General features: G+C 44.6%; 1 protein-coding gene across 1 annotated transcript; it reads left to right on the plus strand.

Annotated features, from left to right (window-relative positions):
• Nucleotides 1-11447: 11447 nt before the first annotated feature.
• Nucleotides 11448-20328, plus strand: HMOX1 (heme oxygenase 1). The gene is made up of 5 exons (XM_030545288.1): nucleotides 11448-11637; nucleotides 11974-12094; nucleotides 16072-16563; nucleotides 17244-17352; nucleotides 19594-20328. Exons 1-5 carry the CDS (start codon nucleotides 11606-11608, stop codon nucleotides 19728-19730), a joined length of 891 nt encoding a protein of 296 aa, XP_030401148.1. The 5' UTR covers nucleotides 11448-11605; the 3' UTR covers nucleotides 19731-20328.
• Nucleotides 20329-20794: the final 466 nt, after the last annotated feature.

Below are 20794 nucleotides of genomic sequence, written 5' to 3' on the forward strand. Positions count from 1 at the left end.
AGTAGATTACAGATTATTGTAATAAGATATAAATCCACTGTGTTTGTTCAGTCCATGATTTTTAGTGTCTAGCAGAGTTATAAATTTACACTCCTGGGCTCATCTTTTGAAAGTGTTGTGCAGGTTTCCTTCGAGGATGAGGACTGCTGGTGAGATAGAGATGGTTTTGTGGAAAGTGTTTACCCACAAGTGATAGGATGGTTTTGTATTATCATTTTTCTGCATGAGTTCATTTGAAAGTTCAGTAATTTTCATCACCCACATTTGTTCTTGGGGCATTTGATGCACTGGCTGAGGTACACCACGTGTTGTGATAGGCATGCGTAGAATCCATGGATCTTGAAAAGTGTGGTGTGGTGGGTGTTGGTCATTGTAGCAGTGGCAGGTATTGCATGTATTGTTCTGGTGCTGCTTTGAGTTGGTGTCTTGGTTTGTGAGGAGCTTGCTTCTGATTATGAGCTTCAAAAGGTTGGAGGGGTGTTTTGAAGGCTAGACGTGGGGGTTATGGGGCTGTAGTTTCAGAATGGGGTCTCCATCGAGTATGGGTTGTAGTTGTTTGATACCCTGTGTGGGTTCCAGTATAGGGTAGTATCTGACAACTAGGGGTGTTTGGTCAGAGGGGATTTTATTTCTGTATTGAAGCAGGTTCTCTCAGGGTATTTGGGTGGCCCATTCTATGATGCAATCTACTTCTCTGGCAGAATGTCCTTGTTTGAAGGTAGTTTTTATTAAGGTATATATCCCGGACTTTCTCCTCAAAGCCTGTTCTGTGGTATGTAAGAGCCTGGCTGTAGATAACTGATTTCTTGTGTTGGGGGTGGTTATGGGATCCATAAAGGTAGATGTAGTGGTCTGTGGGTTTCTAATATATGGTTGTCTGTAGGGTTCCATTGTTGAAGCTGATTTGTGTTGTCCAAGAAGCTGATGCTAGTGTGGGAGTTGTTGAGAGTATAGTAGACAGTGATCATTGTGTGATGCTGGAGAACATGGTGAGAGAGTTTTGCCTTCCAGAGAATGGAGGCTACTGTATCTTAGATTTATCTGTAGCATCAATAAGTGCAGTATCTAAGCGCTGCTGTCCCTGGAATTTTTAGGCCTTAAACTCTGTTTAACAATGAGACACTTTTGGGGAAAGCTGGGGCAAATTCAAAGATCTCTGAGATCTTCCTCTGACTGATCACTGAATAATATAGTATGTTCCTGATGGCTTTCTGCCTTTCTAGTCTGTAGTAAATTAATTAGTTATTAGTATTTACATAGTATTTTTTAATCAATAAAGCACTTTACAGATATGAACTCAGCCTGGCAAAATTACTCCTGTCTGCTTGCCTATGGTCAAATACTTTTAAAACACAAGTAAAATAAAATTTCTGGCCTCTACCACACACTTCCTCAGTGGCCTTAGGCAAGTCACTTAATCTTGTTGTGCCTCAGTTCCCATGTCTAAAATAAGATTTCCTTTGCCTCAAGGGCACAGACTGCATTTACTATGCATTTATACAGCACTGAGCCCAGTAATAACAATTCCATGCGCTTCTCTACCATGAATCTCAAAGTGCTTTACAAACAAGGGTGGTATCATTCTCATTTCTCAGATGGGGAAACTGAGGCACAGGGAGCAGTGAAGTGATTTGTCAAGTCACCCAGCAGGGCAGCAATAGAGCCAGGAATAGAACCAAAGCCCCTATAGGGCTTGTCCAGCTCTATCTATTAGGCAGCACTGCCTTAGCAGGGCTCTGTTCTTGGATGGGGCCTTTAGGAGCTACTTTAATACAAATAATAATTAGGGTTCATTATCCTCAATGAGCATGGCAAAGAATAGATGAGTAGCTATTTTGCCTGCCCTGGCAAATTTTGCAAAGGGGCATTAACTAATCCAAGTCATCTGCTTGTTCAATAATCCTAGCATGTAAGACCTATTTTCTTGTGGTTGTTACTCTTGCTTTCTGTCTGACACTCAGAAGTCTCATAGACTCATAGACTCTAGGACTGGAAGGGACCTCGAGAGGTCATCGAGTCCAGTCCCCTGCCCTCATGGCAAGACCAAATACCGTCTAGACCATCCCTAATAGACATTTATCTAACCTACTCTTAAATATCTCCAGAGATGGAGATTCCACAACTTCCGTAGGCAGTTTATTCCAGTGTTTAACTACCCTGACAGTTAGGAACTTTTTCCTAATGTCCAACCTAAATCTCCCTTGCTGCAGTTTAAGCCCATTGCTTCTAGTTCTATCATTGGAGGCTAAGGTGAACAAGTTTTCTCCCTCCTCCTGATGACACCCTTTTAGATACCTGAAAACTGCTATCATGTCCCCTCTCAGTCTTCTCTTTTCCAAACTAAACAAACCCAATTCCTTCAGCCTTCCTTCATAGGTCATGTTCTCAAGACCTTTAATCATTCTTGTTGCTCTTCTCTGGACCCTCTCCAATTTCTCCACATCTTTCTTGAAATGTGGTGCCCAGAACTGGACACAATACTCCAGTTGAGGACTAACCAGCGCAGAGTAAAGCGGAAGAATGACTTCTCGTGTCTTGTTTACAACACACCTGTTAATGCATCCCAGAATCACGTTTGCTTTTTTTGCAACAGTATCACACTGTTGACTCATATTAAGCTTGTGGTCCACTATGACCCCTAGATCTCTTTCTGCCATACTCCTTCCTAGACAGTCTCTTCCCATTCTGTATGTGTGAAACTGATTGTTCCTTCCTAAGTGGAGCACTTTGCATTTATCTTTATTAAACTTCATCCTGTTTACCTCAGACCATTTCTCCAATTTGTCCAGATCATTTTGAATTTTGACCATGTCCTCCAAAGCAGTTGCAATCCCTCCCAGTTTGGTATCGTCTGCAAACTTAATAAGCGTACTTTCTATGCCAACATCTAAATCGTTGATGAAGATATTGAACAGAGCCAGTCCCAAAACAGACCCCTGCGGAACCCCACTTGTTATACCTTTCCAGCAGGATTGGGAGCCATTAATAACTACTCTCTGAGTACAGTTATCCAGCCAGTTATGCACCCACCTTATAGTAGCCCCATCTAAATTGTACTTTCCTAGTTTATCTATAAGAATATCATGCGAGACCGTATCAAATGCCTTACTAAAGTCTAGGTATATCACATCCACCGCTTCTCCCTTATCCACAAGGCTCGTTATCCTATCAAAGAATGTTATCAGATTAGTTTGACACGATTTGTTCTTTACAAATCCATGCTGGCTATTCCCTATCACCTTACCACCTTCCAAGTGTTTGCAGATGATTTCTTTAATTATCTGCTCCATTATCTTCCCTGGCACAGAAGTTAAACTAACTGGTCTGTAGTTTCCTGGGTTGTTTTTATTTCCCTTTTTATAGATGGGCACTATATTTGCCCCCTTCCAGTCTTCTGGAATCTCCCCCGTCTCCCATGATTTCCCAAAGATAATAGCTAGAGGCTCAGATACCTCCTCTATTAACTCCTTGAGTATTCTAGGATGCATTTCATCAGGCCCTGGTGACTTGCAGGCATCTAACTTTTCTAAGTGATTTTTTACTTGCTCTTTTTTTATTTTATCTTCTAAACCTACCCTCTTCCCGTAAGCATTCACTATACTAGACATTCCTTCAGATTTCTCAGTGAAGACCGAAACAAAGAAGTCATTAAGCATCTCTGCCATTTCCAAGTCTCCCATTACTGTTTCCCCCTCCTCACTGAGCAGTGGGCCTAGCCTGTCCTTGGTCTTCCAAGTCCACAATGTCTGAGTCAGTGTGAAGCGGTGGAAAGAGTTGTAAGCATGGCTGAGAGCTCTGTTTGTTCAGAATAGTACCAGGTTCAGTCATCACTGGGATTCAGTCTGTTACCATCCAGTTTTTAGTTCTTGGCTATTTTGACTTTACGCATTACACCCATACGGTGTACAGTAAGCTACAGTAAGGCCCGTATCTAGAAGAGACCTAGACCGCTGTGTTATCTGGGGTAACTCAACCAATTACCACCATTGTTCTACAGCTAACTTGCATTCAACAGTTTCATTGGTTGAGTGAGGGAGACCGCACAGATGGTGGATTATTTGGCCCAACAGCCACATCTGTGTGCCTAACTGCCATCAGCACAAATCTCCCAGCACACCCCACAACACCACAACAAGCGCACACAATAACTCCAGACACACATACAACCTGTCACTGCAGCACGCATGCCTGATTCGCCACCCGCACAAGTCCACACAACTCTCCCAACTCAACACAAATCAACACAACCCCTCACCACAACACAACCAGCATACGCAATAACCCCAACCTGAAGTCTAGAATGTCTGCTGAGTCAGTGTGAAGCAAACTGCTACAAACATAGTTGAGAGCTCTTTTTGTTCTGAATGTCACTAGGTCCAGTTAGTGCTGGGATTCCTGGTCTGTTACTATTCAGCTTTTAAGAGCTCAGCTATTTTTGGCTTTTTTACACACACAACTTTACAAATTATCCTGTGCAATAGCACAGGCTTTCAACTACTACTGCATGTCAACATAATAAAATTAATCTTTTGGTGTATTGTGATCTGACACTGTGCAGGCACTTAAGAATGAGTAACTTCACTCGTGTGAGGAGCTCCATTGTAGTTTTTACACTGAAGATGCAAAACCATGAATTCTGCTACTTTGAGGCAGTGCAGTAATTTACAGCTTGTTCTGGTGTAAAACAGAGTTGTAAAGAGCAATAGTCCTCAACCAGGAGTCTGGGGCCCCCTTGGGGGCTGCGAGCAGATTTCAGGGGGTCCATCAAGCAGGGGCAGAATTTAGGGTGACCGGACAGCAAATGTGAAAAATCGAGATGGGGTGGGAGGTAATAGGACTGTTGCCGGCACAGGGTGCCCGAGGCAAGCAACAGCGGGGTTCGTTGCCCAGAGTGCGTAGCGCCAATAAACACACCAGGGTGGAGAAGCAAACAACCAAGTTTATTTGAGCTCAAATAAGGTGCAAGGGAGAAATAACAGTCTCAAATCCTGCACACCTAAAACAAGCAGTTTCTTCCTTTTATATCCCAGTTGTTTACTACAAAACTTTTTCTTGCTGACTAGTCGATCTCTCACTCCCCCCTCCTTTCCCATCCAGCTGCAGTATCTTTTCTCATACAGTCTTTTGTCTTCCCCCTTCCTCCCCCCTCTCTGCTGCTGAGACATGTATACTGTATTCAAAAACAACCTTGAGCACACTTCAGCGTGTTACAGCAGAAAACTGACTGTTACAACCAAAAACTAACTGCTAACACTACATTTTTTGCAGCTATTAGTACATTAGGTTACACTAGGTTACACAAAGTGTTTAACATGGAGGAACAATGGTTCATTGAGGCCTGAGCAGGGCTTCATTGGCACTCGTGATCGTCCACCCTCCCGACCTACCTAGATTTATGCCTAGTGACACCAACAGGACTGTTAAGGTTTTTTCCCCACTTTGAACTTTAGAGTACAAGAAGTGGGGACCTGCATGAACACTTCTAAGCTTAGGTCTGGTACGCTGCCACCAGTCAGAATTTAGTGTCTGGCACACTTCCTGTTCCCCCAAAACCTTCCCTGGGGAACCCAGACCCAAACCCCTTGGGTCTTAAAACAAGGAGACATTAACCATCCCCCTCCCTTTCCCCCCAGACTTTCCCCTCCCTGGGTTGCCTTGAGAGGCTTCACACCGATCCAAACTCCTTGGATCTTAAAACAAGGAGGAATTAACCATTCCCCCCTCCTTTCCCCCCACCAATCCCTGGTGAGTTCAGACTCAATCTCTTGAATTTTAAAACAAGGAAAAATCAATCAGGTTCTTAAAAAGAAAGCTTTTAATTAAAGAAAGAAAAGGTAAAAACTATCTCTGTAAAATCAAGATGGAAAATGCTTTACAGGGTATTCAGATTCATATAGACCAGAGGGACCTGTCCGCCAGCCTTAGATTCAAAGTTACAGCAAACAGAGGTAAAAATCCTTCCAGCCAAAAGACACATTTACAAGTTGAGGAAACAAACGTAAGACTAATCCGCCTTGCCTGGCTATTACTTACAATTTTGAAACATGAAAGTCTGATTCAGAAAGATTGGGAAAGCCTGGGTGTAAGTCTGGTCCCTCTTAGCCCCAAGAGCGAACAACGAACAAAACAAAAAGCACAAACAAAGACTTCCCTCCACCAAGATTTGAAAGTATCTTGTCCCCCTATTGATCCTCTGGTCAGGTGTCAGCCAGATTCACTCAGCTTCTTAACCCTTTACAGGTAAAAGAGACATTAACCCTTAACCATCTGTTTATGACAAGGACCTATAAAAGAAAAAGACCCCAAAGTCAGGACTGTCCCTATAAAATCGGGGCATCGGGTCACCCTACCAGCATTACTCACTGGAGCTTAGGGCAGAAACCCATCACTTGGGGCTGAAGCCGAAGCCTGAGTAGTGTAGCTTCATGGGGGGTGCCTGTGGCATGGGGCAAGTGCCCTGCTTGTTACCCCTTAACACTGGACCTGGCTTTTATATGCAGACTTACAGCTGTTGTGACACAGGTGGGCCATAGAGTTTTAATAGGCTGATGGGATGGGGGTGACTCAGAAAGAAAAAGGTTGAGAACTCCTGGTCAAGAGGGTGGGGAAGGCAGGTGGTGACAGATTTGTTTTTAAATGTTTCTTCCAAAAGCTTGTTTATATTTTATGTGGTGCTCTTTGGGTGGGGAAGAAATTTCTGATTTGCCTCTTTTCAGATCTTCTGCCACTTGTGAAGGTGAACAAAATAGTATTTTATTTAGCTGTTCTTCCCCCTGAACTGCTGATAACTTGGGAGCTGTGCGTCAGTCAGAAAATCCATCTGTTTTGTGAACTCTGACCACAGAACAGCAAACTCCAAAAATGCATGCAGCACAGGAGACAAGCTGTCTGGATTATGCTGACTAACCCTTTCAAAGGCCTCAAATCATGTGCTTGGCTCCTCATTTTGCTGAGTCACTGTAGTGTGTGTTTGCCTCTCCAGATTGCTGTGTCAAGTTTCAGTCCAGGGGCTTTTTTTGTTAAGTCATGGCAGGTCAGAGGCCCATGCGAGGCTGTGTATTAATCAAGCAGTTTCCTGTTCTCCGGCCTGAGATTGCAGCTGCTGCAGTTGGCTCCACTCCAGTTTTGGAAACAATCAGACCTCAGAATTGTCTGGAAATACGTCTAAGCCTTAAATCCAGGGAACCCCTAATTACTGCTTCGGGGGAAGGGCAGATGAGCGAAAGATACTCGGAGCTGGAAGAAAATGGGAGCTTTGGTAAAGTGGAACTTGATTTCTAATTCCTGCTGGTTCCCTTAATCTGAGAAAGATACACAACACACCAGACAGATTTACCGGTTTGTGTATGAGGTTTTCAAATGCTGCTGTTCATGCTTAGGCCCCAGTCTTACAAACACTTATGCACATCTTTCACTTAAGACACCTGAGTGTCTTGTTGATTCAAACGGACAACACAGTTAAATGCTAAGGCTTTGCGCTGTGGGATTGGGTAATTATCTTGTTTTTTTGTGGGTTGACTATGTGAGTTTCTGTGTTCTCTCTCTCTCTTCTGTGCCCACCCCCAGCCAGGTGTACCTGTGAAGGTATAGCAGACTGGAGGGCATGTACAGCCAAAAACTACTAATACACAACCCAGGTAGTTGATCAGCGCAGTGCGCATGCTGCACGGTTTATCAGTAATGTGCACTCCCACTCCAGTATGTGCTCCAAAGAGCCTGTCAGTGCTGTACATGCCCTAAGGACTTTAACCGTACTATGTGCTCCCATCAAACTCTCTCCAGCATCTGTTGATACTTTGTACTCCCATTGTGTGCTCTACCAGTATCCTAGAGCTCATTGCATAAAAGCATATGTCCTGGGGAGTTTTTCTGTTTATCCACTCTCGTCACAGCCCCTGGCACAGGTACATGTTCTGTCTGTGCTCAGCAGATCTGCCAGTACTCTGAGCTCTTGGAACATTAGGAACAATTAACTGTACTGTGAACTTCTGTCAGGCTTGGAGCATTAGCCTGGGAATTCACCTGAAGCTTGTCGTTCTGTCACCTCTGGAATGTTTCTTTTAGAATTTCATCTGTGCTATGTTTTCCATGTGATCTTGAAGCAAGTTGTTCTAGAAATTCATCTATAGTATGTGTTGTCATCTTGTTTGGAGCATTTGTCTATGGAGTTTCTGTACTGTGTGAATCCATTACGTGTGTGTGTGTGTGTGTGTGTGTGTGTGTGTGTGTGTGTGTGTGTGTGTAATATAAACAAAATAAACTTAAGATTCATCCATACTGTGTGCGCACCCATCACCTTAGAGGTGTGCATCATAGGAATTCAGCTGTACTGTGTGCACATGCCTGTCACCGCACAGCCCTCATGCTGTGATTTCAGACTTTACATTTGATCTACGCTTGTCGGACTGTTAAATGACTGCCTACAGCTGCACCATACCTGTACTGATTGTAGGTTTGGCCATCCTGCCCCTGGTAAACATCAATGAATCCACAGTGAATAAAATTCTCACCCTGGTAATTGCCAGCTAAGGTGTGGGGTTCGTATAACCCTGGTCTCCAGATGAGTCACATTTCTGGTTTGCTGGGGAATATTTTAGGCTCCATAAAGCTCCTGTCACCTCCATTAAATCTTTTTAACTGAATATTAACTCCTTTCTTTCTGTTACACTACAGGCTACCACCAGGCTGCATTCTGCTGTGTCACAGTGTGGCAAACACAGCTAATTCCCTGTTTATATGGCAGTGGTAACTTTTCCTGAGAAATGTGTTCTCTCCCGAGTCCAGCCTCTGGCATTATTCACTGCTGCCGCAGCAGGGACAGCACATCTCACAGAGAAGTGAAACTTTTTTTAGAATGTGTGATTTCATGTGCTGTAGCTGGCAATATAACTTCTACTTGCAGAATCTGCTGTCAATTCTATACATGGCCAAATGCTCCTTAATTTCTCCTTCCCCATCTCATTTACTGGTCAGTAATTCTTTATCAACTGCTAAACCATCTAACTTCTTGGTGTAATTTGCTCATCCGCTAGGATTCATAGATTTTTATGCTGAAAAACAATCATTGTGAGCATCTAGTCTGACTTTCTACCAGTCTGTAGAATTTTACCAAGTGATCCCTGTATCAACAACAATAACTCGCAATTGAACAAAAGCATATCTCTTAGAAAGAGACTCTATCCTGATTAAAGATTTCAAATGATGGAGAATTCACTATTTCTCTTGCTACATAGCTCTGATGGTTAATTATCCTTGGTATTAAAAAATACAAACAGGAAATGAGGTGCACATTTTTATCTTTTAAAGCTTCAGTGTCCGGGCATTGGAATTGCTTCCTCCTGTGATTCTGACCTTTTTGGATGTTTAACTCAGAATAGGAAGAGAGGCGCCATTCTCAAATCTGTGCCAACACACTGGCACACGCAGTCCCCTGTCCCTTCCATAACATGTCACATTGGCAGCGTGGCAGAAGTGACAGAATCTCTCCCAACAGCAGTGGAGGAGATCAGTGATGCCCAAGTCCTGCCACGGAAAAGACTTAATTTTCAGATAGTTCCCCAAATATCCTGATTGTTCCATCCCCGTTGTACATCATCTTTAGATATCCATAGGCATGCAACCAAACCTCCCCCTCTGCTAGAGTTATAGGTCTGATTTCTTGCATCCTCCATCTCTTATCAGAACTCTTTGAAGGGTCATGTGGAACTTTCAGGTCTCTGAGGACAATGAGAGAGAAATGGTCACTTTAAGGACACCACCTTTCCACCCTCCATTAGGTGGATTTCTGAAGAAGGATCCCATATGTGCTGACCCACATATTAGCGGTCACCCTTCAGGACCTCTATGTCACAAGCATATTTTAGGCCTCATGATGTCAAGTCATGACATGAGGATGCCACATGATTTCACACCTCAGATGTGAGACAGTTATTTTATCCTGCAGGATAAATGCAGAAGAATAGCAGTACCCCAAATGCAATGACACGTGAGGTGTGGGGGAGGAAGGGAACTAGAGACAATGCAGAAATGTTCTCGAGTGTTCCCACTGCTTTAAGAGAAAAAGGGAAGGCAGGAACACCAGTTGAGTCAGCAGTAGAAGTGCTGTGTAATCATTCCTGAACGCTCAGCCTCCTAACTCCAAATATCTGTCTGAGGCGAAAACAACAAATCCTGCCAGCCAGATTCTATAGCACAGTATTGGCGTGGTCCCCAGTCAGTGTTATAAGGCCTGGCCAGAGGTCTGGGGTGAGAGGCTCACACCAGTGCCCTCATCAGGACCTTGGTCCCATTTTTAACTGTACCCTGCCCTGTTTTCTGGTTGAAGGAGAATGTTCTGTTTGCTAAAATTAAAGCCAATCAATGCATTTTCCATCCAGCTCCACCCTAGCAGGCTGAGCTTCTAACCCATCTAAAGCCTGAAGAGAACTCCATTTTGGCCCTGTGAGTTCCTAATTGTTCACCTGTTACGACAGCAGAGGGGCAGCTACCAGCAACTACTGCCGGAAACCAGTCTCTGGACAATCCAGTTGCTCTTTTGCCCCAGACCCAGGTTAGATTAACCGCACTTGAAGGTCTCTGCAGACCTCCACCAGAGTTTCCCATAGCCCAGGCATAGTTCACCATCCTTCAGGTCCAGGAATGTGCACAATAAGCGGCAGTGCACAGAGCTCCTCTGGCCCCAGGGCCGTGCTGGCGAGAGCAAGTGAGCTGCTCCGGCTCTGGGGCTACATCAGGGCAACAGAACATGGCCCCTTCAAAAGCAGTCACATTTTTATTCCTGCCTATACCTTTGTTCGGGTCCTTAGCATGTACCTTCTCTATGCCATGTACCAAGCAGTTACACGGTGGGAACATACTACCCTTGAAGCTGCCAACCATCATTTCCAGTCCCTCCTCCTTGAAGTCTGAGCTCCATGTTATCTGAAAGAGAGTACATGTACAGATGGACTCTGAGGGCTTGTCTACACAGGGAGTTATTCTGAATAGCTAGTCCTGATTTATTCCAGACTATGAGCATTCACACAGGGAATCAGAGTGCCTTATTCTGAATTAGTTAATCCACTTCCAAAAATGGATTAAATTAATTTGGAAAAAGTCACCCTTATTCTGGAATCAGTCTCCACGCAGGGAGTTAATCAGGACTAGACATTGCAACTTTAAATTCACACCCTGCTTTAATCTGAATTTCCTAGTGTGACCCCCTAAGCATTAGTGAATCCTCCCAAGCATCCACACTGGAGCATCTTAGTTCTCAGTGCTACCAGCTGGGCAGAAAAAGGGTTAATGAGCCTGGGCAAGCTGCCCAGCCTAAGGAGAAATCTTTCAACATCCTGTTGTTGAGCTTCATTGTTTAGACTGGGCAGGACACTCCTCCCTCCCAGGAGGGAGGGCGGGCAGTGAGAAAAGTGTGTATGTTGCAACATTTACACCAGGGTCAGCTGTTTGGCTGTTCACGTGATCTGAGCCTAGTATAAAGCAGGATGCAGAAGAAGGGCTGCTTAACTCCGAAGCTTCCCAGAGCCCTGAGAGAAGAGAGGACAAAGCAGGGAAGGTGAGAGGAAGACAACAAAAGAGCAAAAAAGAGAAGGAAGGAAAGAAAAGAGAAATGGAAGGTTCCAAGACACACAGCTCTGAAAGGTGAGAGCGAGGCTACAATTCAAGGGAAATTACCACAGAAAGGCATGGCATTTCTCCCACACACACACACTCTTTGGGTTGGGATTCTGGTTGCTGCTCTCCACCTCTACTTTACTGGGAATGGGAGGATCCTTTTCCCTTCCTCCTCCTTTGTATCTCTTCCCCCCTCTCCCTGCAGAATTTGGGATGCTGATGCTCCTTCTCTTTCCCACTCCCACCCTCACCACCCTGGGATGCTTTCTCTCCACCCCACTTGTTGGGAAAGAGCTAGTTTTCATTTTGGAGGGGGTGGTAGATGCTTCTGACACTGATGTCTTTTCCCCTCTGCTTTCCCAGCATGCCTGGAGACCTATCAGAAGCCCTGAAGGAAGCCACCAAAGAGGTGCATGAGCAGGCAGAGAGCACAGAGTTTATGAAGAATTTCCAGAGGGGGCAGGTGTCACTCCAGGAGTTTAAGGTATGTGCTGCTGGGGTGGAAGGGGAAAACTGGGCTCTAGGGAATGTCCTGTGTCTAATTCAGAGCAGCCAAGTCAGGGCTCCTGAACGGGAAAATCTTTGGGTCATGACAACAGAGCATCATTGTGTCACTCGCTCATGCCAGCATCTAGCCCCAAGTAACTTCAGGGCTCTCTCAATGTCTTGCAAACTTCTGTTGCAGAATGTGGTGCAGAGCTGTGAATTTCTGGGTGGGGAGTGAAGCCACACTTAGTGGGGGTGTGCCTAGCTTTGCTGAAGCTGCATTAAAGGGCTGAAGAAATTGACTTATGAGGGAAAGATTAAAGCAATTCAGTGCCCGTGTGTTTGTTTATAGTCAAATGATGATTGATGGAAATTTAACTGTGTGTACAAGCATATGAAGGGTTTAAAATCACCGAGGGGGAAGAATTATTTAGAATGATCTAAGTAGGTATGCATGGAAGTAGGTATGCATGGAAGTAACAGGGAAAGAGACAAGGAAAATTCAGTTTGGATATTGGAAGTCATTTCCTAAAAGTGAGGTCTGCCAGGCTGTGGAATAGTCTCTGGTCCTGAAGCTTCCTAGTTGTTTCCTCTGTAATATTAGAATTATAATTTTGGTTTAGCACTGGACCTGAGGATACAACTATGCAGTTCATGGATCTGAGCAAACAGTGTCTCTCTCAAATACGCAGGAGCTAATCATGTTCTAGTTGAATGGATAAATGCTAATTACCTTGTGGAGCCCTTTTTGCTCCACTCCAGCAGGACCAGTTGCATGTCACTCTGTGACTTCTATGATTATACACCTAGATATTGTAACTCTGGAGAGATAATGAGGTTCCCGACAGTTGAATCACGTAATAAACAAAGCCATAAGGAAAAACAGGAGAGCCCAGTGAGCTAGAAATTCCTGAGGGCCTTGAGGATGTGACACATGGATTGTCATGCCACAGCTGTTAATTTGATCTAGTATGAGTCAATCATCCACCAATTTCTGAAACTAACTGCAGTGCTCAACTCCTGCAAATGGGGATGTGGCATTAGATAAGCTAGGAAAGTACAATTTAGATGGGGCTACTATAAGGTGGGTGCATAACTGGCTGGATAACCGTACTCAGAGAGTAGTTGTTAATGGCTCCCAATCCTGCTGGAAAGGTATAACAAGTGGGGTTCCGCAGGGGTCTGTTTTGGGACCGGTTCTGTTCAATATCTTCATCAACGATTTAGATGTTGGCATAGAAAGTACGCTTATTAAGTTTGCGGACGATACCAAACTGGGAGGGATTGCAACTGCGCTGGAGGACAGGGTCAAAATTCAAAATGATCTGGACAAATTGGAGAAATGGTCTGAGGTAAACAGGATGAAGTTCAATAAAGATAAATGCAAAGTGCTCCACTTAGGAAGGAACAATCAGTTTCACACATACAGAATGGGAAGAGACTGTCTAGGAAGGAGTATGGCAGAAAGAGATCTAGGGGTCATAGTGGACCACAAGCTTAATATGAGTGAACAGTGTGATACTGTTGCAAAAAAAGCAAACGTGATTCTGGGATGCATTAACAGGTGTGTTGTAAACAAGACACGAGAAGTCATTCTTCCGCTTTACTCTGCGCTGGTTAGGCCTCAACTGGAGTATTGTGTCCAGTTCTGGGCACCGCATTTCAAGAAAGATGTGGAGAAATTGGAGAGGGTCCAGAGAAGAGCAACAAGAATGATTAAAGGTCTTGAGAACATGACCTATGAAGGAAGGCTGAAGGAATTGGGTTTGTTTAGTTTGGAAAAGAGAAGACTGAGAGGGGACCTGATAGCAGTTTTCAGGTATCTAAAAGGTGTCATCAGGAGGAAGGAGAAAACTTGTTCACCTTGGCCTCCAATGGTAGAACAAGAAGCAATGGACTTAAACTGCAGCAAGGGAGATTTAGGTTGGACATTAGGAAAAAGTTCCTAACTGTCAGGGTAGTTAAACACTGGAATAGATTGCCTAGGGAAGTTGTGGAATCTCCATCGCTGGAGATATTTAAAAGTAGGTTAGATAAATGTCTATCAGGGATAGTCTAGACAGTATTTGGTCCTGCCATGAGGGCAGGGGACTGGACTCGATGACCTCTCGAGGTCCCTTCCAGTCCTAGAGTCTATGAGTCTGAGTCTATTAGCTAGGCAATGAATTTCAAAGGGGGGTAGCAGTAACACGCCCCTTCCCTCGCAAGTCATTTCTGAGACCAAGGGACTCAGGCTAGTTTATGAGAGGATCGTGATCTGTTGTCAGGGAGATTCAGAAGTGACTATGGGTTCCAAAAGGTAATGCTGACTGGCTGAGACTTTCAAAATCAACTGGAGGATTTAGCCATACAACTTCCACTAAAGCCTCTAGTTAGCTTTGAAAATTTCAACTATTCTAGTCAAGTTTTCTTAACTTGTCACGCAATTTTCCTCTATTTTGTAACCAAGCTTCCTTAGGTTGTTACCAGACCTCTCCAGGAATTTGGCTAATGGGGTCTATGTTTAAAATCCTTTTTATTTCTGTTGCTAACTTCCCTGTAATACAGATGACAGGTTTCAAAACATCTTGAGCAATTAGTAACTGTTAGACAAATTGCATTTAGTATAAGATATAAGAATAAAACTAACTGTATAGATGTACATTTTTAAATAATAAAATTTCAGTTAAACTAAAAAAAAAAAAATACAGATGACTATGTAGAAATAGCTGCTGACTGTAGTGGCAAATGTAGGAATGATTACTTTTTATTGCAGTCAGCCCTGTAGAAAAAACACAGAATGTGAACTGGTTGCTTTTTTGGTTTTTGTATCCACAACAGAATTTTTAACCAAGCCTGAGCCATCTGTATCACATTGCCTTCAGATTCTGTCCGCAGTTATCCCTGAGCACCCTGATTGTAAAGACAATGGGATTGAACATATGTTAACAAAGGCAGCATTTGAGCAGCAGAATCTTCTGGTGATCATGCACAAGAAGGAAAGAGCCCAGTTTAACTGTCAAACCCCAGTTTGAAGGGCTGGCAGTTAGAAAAAGCATCTTGTAAGAGGAGAAAATGTGCTATGGCAATAGAGAACCAACAAACACACGACCTCCCAATGATCTTTTCACGAAGTCCCTTTTCAGGGCTTGTCAGCTCTTACATTTTATAGCACTATAATTTGCTGGCTCAGGGGTGGGAAAAATCACCCCCTGAATGTAGCAAGTTTGAGCGCTTTAAAGTGCTAGTGTGGACAGGCTCCAAGCACTTGGAGCTATTCCCCTTGTGGAGGTGGATTACCAGGAGCGCTGGGAGAGCTCTCTCCCAGTACTCGTGCATGACCACACACACTTCAAAATGCTGCTGCAGGGGCACTCCTGCTGCAGTGATTTTAAAGTTTCTAGTGTAGATGTAGCCTGACTGTGCTTCCTGTCCTCTTTTATGCCAGCAGAGCCCTTGGCTGCCACGGTTGGTGGGTGTTTTCAGAGACATTCAGCTAGTAATCCTCAAAAAGAGATTTCTATCTAGTCTCCTTGAGGCAGCCAAAGTGAAAGGAAAGTGGCCACCCTACTTACTGATCTTGAAGGGACAGGGGCTGCAGTGCCAACATCTGTGGTGTCTGAGTAGAGGACTGCCCACTGGATGAACAGATCATAAAGTAAAAGGTTCTGTTGCAGTCTGTCAAGGCCTGGGAAAGGGGTAGGATCCCCAATCTCTTGAGACAGTCAGAACTGAACAGTGCACTGGAGAATGTGCCTTTTTAGGAATCATTCCTGTATGGGGAGTGGTGTATGTGTGTGGGAATAGACTAGATGTGACCTAATGGGATTCTTCACACTCTAACTTCTGTGATCCCGAGTCTTGGTGAAGGTGAAATTGGGGATATGGTACAACACATACAGTGTATATATGCAGATATGTTGTATTAACGTGAAGTGCACATGAAGCTGGAAGGCGAGACCCTGTTGCTGACTTATTCCTTCCCTTTTACTGCAGATGGTTATGGCTTCTCTGTACTACATCTACTCTGCTCTGGAGGAGGAGATTGAGCGTAACAAGGATCACCCGGCCTATATCCCTGTTTACTTCCCAGCTGAACTGCACCGTAGGACTTCCCTGCAAGAAGACTTGGAGTATTTCTATGGCCCATTGTGGAGGGAAGAGATCTCGTGTCCCGAGTCCACTCAGAAATACGTGAATAGGCTCCACTACGTGGGCCAGCATGAACCAGAGCTCCTGGTGGCCCATGCCTACACTCGGTACCTGGGAGACCTATCTGGCGGGCAGGTGTTGAAGAAGATTGCCCAGAAAGCTCTCCACCTACCCAGTACTGGAGAAGGACTGGAGTTCTTCACCTTTGAAGGGGTGTCCAATGCCACAAAGTTCAAGCAGCTGTACCGCTCCCGGATGAACTCCATCGAGATGGACCCAGCCACCAAGAAGAGAGTCGTGGAGGAAGCCAAGCAGGCATTCTTGCTGAATATACAGGTGAGTAACTAGCCTGCATTCCCCACTGCCTCTCCCACCTAAGGTACATCTGCTATCTCAACATAGGCAAGGTGGCGTTTGTACTGATGAGCTGAAGGAAAGCTGTGGGCTGTCAGGAGTAGTGAGAGCTGTACTGAACTTTTCCTATGTGAAAGTTGCTTTTACGAGCCTCCCAATAGACTGGATACTAGAAAACTTCTTTTGCCTTTGGGCAATGGATCCTCTCCAGGATTTGAATGTAGGTTATTCCTTTGCTGCTCTTGTTTGAACACAAGGGTTTATTTTGGGAGCAGAAATCAGTCCACATATCCCTTTATCCTAGTATCTCCACATATCCCCTCCTTCCCCTACAACTCTCTTCTATACGAACACACACACACACACAACCTGCTTTCCCTCTGATCTGGAAGATGAGCATTGGGGCACAGCTCCCTATTGAACTGCTCTGGGAAAGCATTTCACACACTTCAAACTATTAAACAAGCAAGGAGTATAGAGGAGTTCAAGAGAGACCCTTAGGTAGACTCCTTTCTGGAGAAGGAAAGACGCACAGGATTAGTGGTTGGGCAGATATCTATCTTTAGTTCCCAAAATCTCTTATGGAGTAAGAAGGGGCTCAGGGAGGAGAGAAGACTGCATTCCAGGTAATGCAGTAATTGTGTGTGTTTCGTGTTCTCAAGGTGTTTGAGGAACTGCAGAAATTGGTGTCCCAGTTGCATGAGAACAGTCACCATGCACAACAGAAGCCAGAGCTTCGCACAAGAGGCACCAGCGGAGCACATGAGCATGGTAAGAACCTTCCTAAAGCCAATTTTTAGCGTTTCCGTTGGTTGGTTGGTTTTTTTTTTTTTAATTCCCTTTGCCTTTCCTTCCTGAGTGGTGAGAGAGAGGAGTTGGCTCCAGCTGTCCTTTGAGTGTCTCTACTTCCACTCCATTAGTGTTGGCTAGTGTAGCAGAAGTGTGCATGAAAAACTCCTGCAGAGAGCTTCAAAGGAGGCTGGAAACCTGTGGGATCTTCTGAGCGCTGCAGAAATAAAAATATGCTGTTTTTATACAGCGCTTTTCACTAGTAGGTCTCAAAGTGCTATCATCATCCCCCTTTCACACATGGGGAAACTGACTGTTAGGAAGGTTTACAATTAATGGGCCTGATTCTCCTGTTCCTCTCACTGGCTTTATACCAGTATAACTCCATTGGCTTCACTGGAGATATACCAGTGTAAGCAATAAGAGAATTCGGCCCAACTGAGATTACTTGCATGAGTGAAGGCTGCAGGATTGGGTGCAGTGTAGCACGGTAATGATTGATGCTACAGTCCTGACTGAGGAGGCACTTGCATTATAAGCCCCTTGACATGAAGACCTACCCAAACTCCTGTCTCTTTGGACTGAAACTTTCTGTGCTTGTTGTCAGTGAATATTTCTGAAAAGCAAGAAAATTCTTTTTCTCCTGAGTGTTGGGATAGTGTAACTATGTGGTCCCCGCTGCATTTCCGTACTACGAAATATAGCAAAGTCAGAACTACTTGTATCACCCTAGGGCTTGAGATCTTGCAGCTGCAGTGTCCGAGGGCAGCTACTTTCCCAATCAGAATTCTAGTCTAACTTTAGAGCTGAAATGGCTCCATCTACTGACAAGATGCTGCCATTGCAGGAATGACCTGGTGAGGTTCAAAGATCTCTCCAGCCATTGCAAACCATGGTGTTATGGTGGGGTTAGAGTAACTATTCCATAGCAAAGGTTGCTTCCAGACTTCTTCTGGAGAAAGTGACTTATCTGAGAGTTCTCCTTGTAACCTAAGAATTTTGAAACAAGCAAGCAACATTTTCATATGGTATTCAGTTGGGCCACCTTCATTTCAGCATAAGGAACATTACTCTCAATTTCATTCTTTTGTGTGTAGGTCTCTCTACACATTCAAGGAGGGGTAATTTTCACAGAAATGGCATGAAACATTTTTAATGCATCTTTTGTCATTATGGAATTTTATCATCCTCTTCGCGATTGAGCGTGGCACTCTCCAAAAGCGCTCAGTGTTGGCCTTTTAAAAGTCCCACCCTAAAGTGGCTGGGTTTTTTAAAAATGTTTTTAAGAGCTTACCTGCATTCTGCAACTGCCCAGAGTTGGAGGGGCCTATGTGGGAGTATTGAACTGGGAGGGTAGGGAGGTGCTGGCAGCCAGGAAGAGAGGGAGGCTCCATTACTTTCATGCAGGCTCTTTTGACAGCTGGCAGAGCTGCTAAGATCTGACAGAGGAGCCCTGCTTCAGCAAACCTTGTATAGTCCTATATATAGTTTGCCCTCATGCAGACCCCAGAGGGAAGAGTGGACTAGGGCAGGATACGGAGGGAGCAAGGGCTGGTTTGAGTCAGAGCCAAAATTGGGCCATGAAGTAGGGCTGGAACCAGGGAATGAAGACTGGCTGGGGAAAACAAGGCTGGAGACTGTCTGAAAGGCTTCGGCCCTGGGCTTTCCAGGATGCAAGGCCAGGGAGGAGATGAAATAATCTTAGGTGCTCCAGGAAAATCTTTTCACCAAAAAGCTTTAACCAACACCCGGCTTTCGCTACACAGTGCACTGAGCTGCTCCTAGGAGGTAGCGGGAGCCTGGTATTGTGGTAAACTTGAGATTTACCAAAAGCAAAAGGAACCAAAACACATTGTTACCGCAGTAGGAGGCTACCCTGCGCATCTGGCCTGGAGGAAACAGATTGAGTGCACTTGTAGGGCAGTGAGTTATTAGACTGTACCACACACCTGGGTGCGATGTGAGGATTTACACCACAAACTCTACCCCTCTGAACTGATTGAAGGTACTTGACTACTGACCTTGTGTCTCACTAGTCCACCCACGTGTGGTTACATCTGGTATATCCCTCCACCATTATCCTGTGTGATTGCTCGCTTTGGTCACAATTTAGTGTGCCAGGGATAACATCAGTGCATCTTTGGACACTGATATAAAACTAACAGAAGCAAACCCTTTCTAGCCTGATTCCTGCTCTTACAAATTTGATTTCTGTTGATTTAGGACCAGTTCCTGTGAAAGAAGGTGAAAAGACATTGATGAAGCACACAGACATGTTGCCTAGCACTCCACTGGTACGGTGGATTCTTGCTCTCAGCTTCCTAGTGACAACAGTTGCTGTGGGCTTGTTTGCGATGTGAACAGAAGAGACTCTAGGCCTTGCCCTCCTGCTGCTCCCTCATCAAACTAATACACCTAATGCCATCCATCCTGCCCTCTACCTGGACACTCTGATCTTGGCTGTGCCACTAACACTTTTCCAGTGGATTCATAGGACTCTGCAGGCTTCGTGTGAATTCTCAGCACAGATCAGAGAGAGCATTTCTGAACTCACAGACTGAACTTGGCCAAAAAGCTGAGGCAGAATCAGAAAGGTCATGAAAGGCATTGCTGGGACCTGGCACCGCTTCAGACAGTTGCTGCAAAGAGCCCCAGATGTAAAGCACAGGTCTGGTAGCTTCCCTGCTGCCTGGGGAAAAAAGCCTTACTGGTGCTTTGTTCACTCAGTGTTCTGTACAGCTGACTGATGCAGCAACCATTGCTTCTGGGGAGTTATGAGGCTCCCCTCAGATTGTAGACTGTTTTATTTGACACTATTAGCCTGTTTTTCTAGCATATTTTCCCACTGATGACTCTGATCAATTATGTTTTGAGACAGCAGAATGCAGTTGTGGAAAATAGTGTTGTCCTTGTGTCCTGTCTGTATAATTTATACACTAACAATAAACCTCAATGTAAGATGACTGCGTATTTCCTGGGGTTAGTGCCTTATCTGGTCTAGGGGAAGAAGGAGGTGCCTTTTGCTGGTTCTGTTAATGCTTTGGGAGGGGCTGGTTGCATGCTCAGAAAACTGACACAATGAGGCACAGAATGGGGAGTTAGCACATCAGGGCTCTATTCCCAGCTTTGACACCAATTCAATGTGTGACCTTGGGAAAGTCTCTTAACCTGTCTATGCCATGTAGATATAACTACACTTACCCATATGCATAAAGCACTTTGAGACTGATGGATGAAAAGCTCTGTGTAAGAGTGAGGTACTGTTAATTTTATAAATGTCTCTGACATTGTTGGTGAGCCAAAGTCCCTTCACATTTCCTAGGCCTGAGCCTCAGCTGTTGTCAATTGAGCTGCACCAACTGATTTCAGTGGACCAGTGCTGACTTTCACCATTCATGAGGGCCTGGTCCATCATGAATCCATT

Source organism: Gopherus evgoodei, chromosome 1 (assembly GCF_007399415.2).
Source record: "Gopherus evgoodei ecotype Sinaloan lineage chromosome 1, rGopEvg1_v1.p, whole genome shotgun sequence".
NCBI lineage: Eukaryota > Metazoa > Chordata > Testudines > Testudinidae > Gopherus > Gopherus evgoodei.

What these genes read in the sequence shown, in the direction of transcription:
- HMOX1 (XM_030545288.1), top strand. Translation starts at nt 11,606, where the DNA reads ATGGAAGGTTCCAAGACACACAGCTCTGAAAG. An exon ending in TGTCACTCCAGGAGTTTAAG is followed by an intron (nt 12,095 to 16,071) that starts GTATGTGCTGCT and finishes CTTTTACTGCAG; the next exon opens with ATGGTTATGGCTTCTCTGTA. An exon ending in CAGCGGAGCACATGAGCATG is followed by an intron (nt 17,353 to 19,593) that starts GTAAGAACCTTC and finishes CTGTTGATTTAG; the next exon opens with GACCAGTTCCTGTGAAAGAA.